The sequence below is a fragment of the Dasypus novemcinctus genome, chromosome 20, assembly GCF_030445035.2.
Source record: "Dasypus novemcinctus isolate mDasNov1 chromosome 20, mDasNov1.1.hap2, whole genome shotgun sequence".
NCBI lineage: Eukaryota > Metazoa > Chordata > Mammalia > Cingulata > Dasypodidae > Dasypus > Dasypus novemcinctus.
The window spans coordinates 49,995,016-50,001,015 of NC_080692.1; the positions used below are offsets into that span (position 1 = coordinate 49,995,016).

Sequence of the window (6,000 nt, forward strand, 5' to 3'; positions counted from 1 at the left end):
TATTAATTTGCTATTGATAAATTCACAGAGCCAAATGAGTTTCAACAATACTGAATTGTTCTTAAAATACACCTTCCCACGAACTTTTCTCTAATTTCAGGAAGTTATTGCTCTCACTTATTTTTCTACTGAACTCTATGCATGATGCCATAGTGCTTGTTTCTGTGCTATGTATTTCTTTTCTATGTGTCTGTGACATTTATATGCTTTTTGTTGATATATGGTCTGTACATTTCCTTAGGACCTGGCATTTTATACTGTATTTTCTAAAATCATTCTGATCAAATATATGGTATTTTTCCAATAAATGGATACCCACATCAATTGTAAAATTATAATGATCGTCAGCGTATCTTGGATTATAGGCCAGAAAAACCGAAGTATTGTCATTCAGTTTACTGCTCTATTTGATTTCCTAAATCTATTTAAAATTGTCTTTTAAGGGGGCTTCAGTGACATAATGTTCTTTATTCCTCAACTAAGTATATTTTTTTCTCTCTCTTTTTGAAAAAATAAAAAAATTCACAGCTCGACCAAGTCATCCGCCAGAGGAGCCTGTCCAGTTTGGAACTGTTCCTCTCCTGTGCCCAGAGACAGCTAAGTGCTTTAATAGCTACGGAGCCAGTCGATATTGAATAAAAGGAACATGACAAGCTAGCCTGCACTGGCAATGGAAAAATCATTAGACCTCGAGTATACATGCTGGGAATTATAAAGATGCTTTTGTTTTCTTTCCAAAACTTGGAGAATTGATTTCCAGTTCAAGGATAAACCAATTCAATATTTAGAACTATCAAGTGATCTAATTTATTTTCTTTGGTTTTCTCCTTTGCTTGTACTATTATTTTAGTAGTAATAGTAGCAGGAAGTACGGTAAGACCCAAAGCCACTGAACATTGCCACATTATCAAAAGCTAATTAAGTAAACTTTATAGCCTCTGGTGGCTTGTTATATTTTATTTGGCAAATGTAGTAAATATCTTTACTTACTGCTTCATGATGACTCTTGATAAGATTCTAGAATGTAACCATACATTCATTTGATTTTGAGGATAAAAATAGTGTGATTTCATCATCTCCTATTTATCTATGAAACTTGGATATAAGACACTGATGTTATCGAGAATCATTCTGATATTACCAAAATCTTTTCTGCAGGTAGATCTATGTATTTTCATGAGTCTACTGTAAAAAGATAACACAATTTAAAAATACTAACAATTATTAATTCAACTTTGATCTGATGTACCACTTAAAGGGGGGTGTTTGTGATATATGTTTATTTCCTATTTCTGCTCTTCAAGGACACTATGAATCAATGGTCGTTTTTCTTGAGTTAAACCTTTAACTTAATCTCTAGAAAGAATACAACTCAGCCATTATCCAAATTCAGATTCAAATATAGGAAGTATGAAATCTTTGCAGTACTTGAGAATGTGTTTAATCTCTGAGCAGTGTGTTTCAATGCAAAATCATGAATATATTTAACATAGAACTAAAATGTCATTAAAATATATGCAACTGTCTTATTTTCTGAAATGCTTTAACTTTCATGGGCTTTGTACTTTTCTGAGATTTCTCAGTATAATAAAAAGAATTCCAAAAACCTATTCTTTTCTTTTAATTCTTGTTTGAACCACTATATTCAGGCATGACTGTGATTTTATATATATCCCCTAAACATTTACACTAATATTTACCACGAACCTTTAAATATTAATGCTCAGCTTTCCTTTACAAATTTAAATAAATTAAAGCAAGCAGGCCACTGACAAATGGCCTGCTTTTAAGAAGTAAAAGGGGAGAAGTTTTAAAATACAATGATATGGCCATCATTTAAAATCTCTTGGCGGTCATCAGATTTAAAGTGATAGGATGCTCTCTCAGATTTAAGTAAAGATGCCGCATCGAGGGCCACTGAAGTCAAGGTTGAGAAGAACGAGTTGGTGGGAATGTGGAGACGGGAATGCTGCTCCTCTCCTTCACCCCCTCCCCAGAGCGGGTTTAGCCTCTTCCATTTAAGGTCCAGCTTTGCTGTTGACAAACCAATTGTTGTCTGAAGTCATTGGTAAAAACTTGACACCCACCAGTCCTTGAATGTTTGGGAACACCCACGGTGATCAAAGCCTGATCCTGTGGATTGCTGCACAATAGCCTTGGGATGATCGCCAGGTGTCACCTGGTCCTACAGTTCTCATTACTTGAGCACATCAATTCCTTCACGCTGAATTAGCTAATGATCTGTCCCACTGATTCAGGTTACAGCTTTCCACATTGTGAACTGTGTTCAGCCTGTGCTTGGCTCTCGTAAGGCCATAGCCATCTCTGGTAGTCGTCACGGGGAAAGTCAGACCGTCAGGTAAGGTGGTCAATGGAGTCTTTCCCTGAACTGCGAACCCCATGTCTCGGATACAGGTAGCCCAAGGTTTTGTATCTAAAGCTTTCTTCACCTAGGGTATGATTTCTTTCACTCTTTTTACATAGTTTCCTGCCCTTAGGCTAGGTGAGTAAGACGTTGTGTTGCAAGGCTGAGCGTGGAGAGCAGGCAGGTTTTCTGAAGGAAACGCCAGTGTCAGCCCATCGCTCCTCCGTAAGAGCGCACTTGATGGTACCTTAGTAGGAAAGTACTTTCCTGCAAAAGCCGAGGACCTGCCAAGTGTTTTCACATGTTCTCTCGGTCACCTTGGGAAGTTACGAGCCCCGTGAAGGAGGTGGTGGTAGCCCCATTATTGGCAGAGGAGGTTGGGTTGTCACCTGTCCTGGAGGACGCTGGAGCTGGGTTCACCCACAGTCCTTCAACAGGCAGGTCTGTTCTTCCCACGGCCCTGCATGACCTCATGTTCTTGCCGTGAGGAAATCTCAGGCTTTTGTCCCCTGTGGTCATGCAGTGGCATTTCAGTCTTAAGAGGGAGGCTAAGCTCCTGCTCAGCCCTAGTTGGCATCCGTGCACCTCGCTGTGTAACTGGAACCTTGGACAGGTGGCCTCCCTGGTTTGAATCCAAGCTTTCTGACTTGGAAGGTGGAAAGAGTAAATTTTTGACGATGTAAGCCTGGAAAGCACCCCATATGGTAGCCCCCGCTGGGTGGCTGCTGGTCCACAACCGCCCTCCTCCGGTCCTGCCACCAGACGCAGGCGTGCTGGCCCTGAAATGGCTCGACTGCGTCGTTCTGCTTCTCTGACCTTGGCTGATCCACAGGTGAGATCCTGACCTTGTCGTGGGTCAGGTCACTTCCGCGACTTCACCCTGGAGACACAGATAAGGAACTGTTTCTGAGGTCAAAGCCCCTGAACCCTGCCTTTCCCCCGTCTTGGACTCGGTGAGAGACCCAGATACTCTTCCAATTCGCCAGCGACACTTCTTTCTTCCCGTAAGCCAGCCAGAGCCAGTTTCTATTACTTGCAACCGAAAGAAATTTTAACCGAGGCAGGCCAGCCCGCAGCCAGCCTGGAATCCCTGGGCGCGCAGTGCTCGCTGGGTCCTCGTTTCCTCCACTTCACGAGCCCACATCCAAAATGGAAACATTCTTTATTTTAAGGAATGTTAAAAATACAACTGAACCAAAGCCTCTGTTGTCTAACAAAGCCAAGTAAATCCCAGATACCCAAAACTATGAACAAACAGTACCCTCCTTAGCAGTTCTCTGTCACTCAGAATCTGGAATCGAGGTTTCAGCGCAGCCTGGCTAAATGCTGATTCATGTTCCAATTCCAAGGCGCCTGACTCAGTGATTTCTTTGAAATCAAAACCAGAACAAGGTCCCTCTGATTGGAGTTATCCTGCACTGGGTCAGGCATCTTTAATTATGGCTTCTTTATGGTCCTTTTTGATCTAACAAGTAAACTGGGTGGAATCCAGAAATGGCATCTATGTGTTAAGGAATAAAAACAAAAGAGTTACTTATTTGCTAAAAATAAAAGGGTAGCCTAAGCGTAATAAATCCTAGGAATAAACCCATATGTAAGCACCTGGAAAACATTTATAAAACTCCAAGAGCGAAGGGACCTTGGAGCAAAGCACTTAGCCTGCAGCCTCTGTTTACACAGCCGTAGACAACTCTACTGTGTCTCCAAAGGCTCCGCGAACCAGCAGAGAGCCAGCGGGTTCTGAACTCAGGCCACTTCTCGGCACGTGGCGGCATAAAAGCCACCGCAAACAGGTAGAACAACGCAGGAGCACGCACAGCCTGGGCGCTGCCAGGTAGTGTTTTTTCTTTTTGAAGCCAGGAAAAAACTGACCCCTTTAATTGAAAAATAGACGTTTTTCACTTACCAACCCTCCATTTTGCAAAGGCTACTAGGGCATCAGTCATTGATATTTTTAAAGAGAAGGGAAAAAACTGGTCAAGTTATTTCCTTTGCTCTCATTCTGGTTTTCTGTTTCCTTTTTTCCAAGAATGATATACAAGTCGGTCCCCTTTAAATCAGCCCCCGCCTCCCCGTCATTACAGACTGAACTTTTCCTGTAAGCACTTACATAATGAAATAGTGTTTGGGGTTTCACTGTCATGTATAATGAAAATACTAAATTGTGTTACTTGTGTATACCTGTCACCTCCTGAAGGAAGAGCCCACGGTCTGTTTTGTTGTTTTGTTTATTGTATTCTGAAGGCATTCCATAAGCCTAGCCTGTGAGTTGAACTTAGCATATAGTTGTGCATGAATATATAATTCAATCAAACACTTAAACTGCGCTAATAGTTAGACTAATAGACTAATAGCCTAACTAAGCAACTAATCGCCAGCTAATAGATTCTGACTGCTGGGTTGAAGGATTTAGCTTAGGTTGCTATGTTCTAAATGAGGTCCAAGAGGACATTAAAAGAACTCTCCTACAATAGTGAATCCAAACACCCTAAAATGACCTTTGTATTTCCAACGTCTTACCAGAATGATCAAATCACATCTCTAGAAACATGCCTCCCCAATTTAAATCGCCCTGCGCCTGAGTGGGCACGCCACGTGGGGGCGTCCATGTGAGATCACGCGTGGGTGTTGGAGGCACCTGCCTCCAGGAGCAAGAGCGAGCCTCCCTGGAGTGAGCACGGGGCTCACCTGACCGCCAGGTACGAGGAAGGAGGAAGAAGGCTGGGAGAAGAGCGCGTGTGCAGAGGGCCTGGCGGTCAGGAGCACGGGCATCGGAGTGTCCAGCCGTGGATGGGGTCGGATGAGAGCGCCCAGAGCCCCGTGGCGAGAGGGCTGTGGCGGGACACCCGGGAGAGGCTCCTCTCCTGAAATCCACCCGACTCCAAAGCGCGCCCCGAGCTAGGTCTGTCTTGAGAAACACAGAAGTCAGGAAGCAAACTCATTTAGAAAGGTAGGAAAACTTGACTCAGCCCTGGCCAGCGTTCAGTCCTCAGAAGTCTGCAGAGGTGATTGAAAAAGAAAAAAGTGAAGCCACAGAATGCACAAATTGCTGACTTCAACATGGCCAGATACCGAAACAGATTGTGGAAAATTCCTTGTGGCAAGAGATATAATCAGTTTGGAGTTCTTGCCCCTTTTGTGTAGGTCCTCTTGTGCCAATGTTAGCAACTGATGGACCCTGGATGCTACCTTTCATAAGACATTCTTAATAAATGAAGATATTTGTGTCATTCTTTTTGCTTGCTTTCCATCAACTGCCAAAACTGTGTTTAAGCAATAAAAGTTTAAAATACTAAAAAGTTTAAAATACTAGTGATTCAAACCAGTAAATTTATAGCTGTCTCTGTGAGCTATTCTTAAAAATTCACTGTTTTAATTTATGGACAAACCAATGTTTTTATGCTTACAGACCCTTAGATAAATTTTTTTTGATTAATTTATTTTTAGCTTATTTTCTTCTTATTTCATCACAAAGCAGGGAAAGAACTTTCATACCTCATGTAAAGTCAAAACTGGCATGTTTGTAACAGTTATAGAAAATGAGGTAAACTAGGTAGAAATTTCAAATCTGATTTTGTTAGAAGGCTTCGTCTGTTCGGGTTAGGGCTGGAGCCATTCCGTGTCCATGAAATCAT

The 6,000-nt window shown here is 42.1% G+C and overlaps 1 protein-coding gene across 10 annotated transcripts in view; it reads left to right on the forward strand.

Annotated features, from left to right (window-relative positions):
- The window catches only part of CCDC91 (coiled-coil domain containing 91), a 316,675-nt gene extending 315,065 nt beyond the window's left edge, over window positions 1-1,610 (forward strand). For all 10 annotated transcript variants that reach the window (XM_058282985.2, XM_071210236.1, XM_058282989.1 and 7 more), the window contains one exon: window positions 529-1,610. In XM_058282985.2, the coding sequence (XP_058138968.1) occupies window positions 529-639 (111 nt within the window). In that variant the 3' untranslated portion in view covers window positions 640-1,610. The remainder of the gene's footprint in view (window positions 1-528) is intronic.
- Window positions 1,611-6,000: the final 4,390 nt, after the last annotated feature.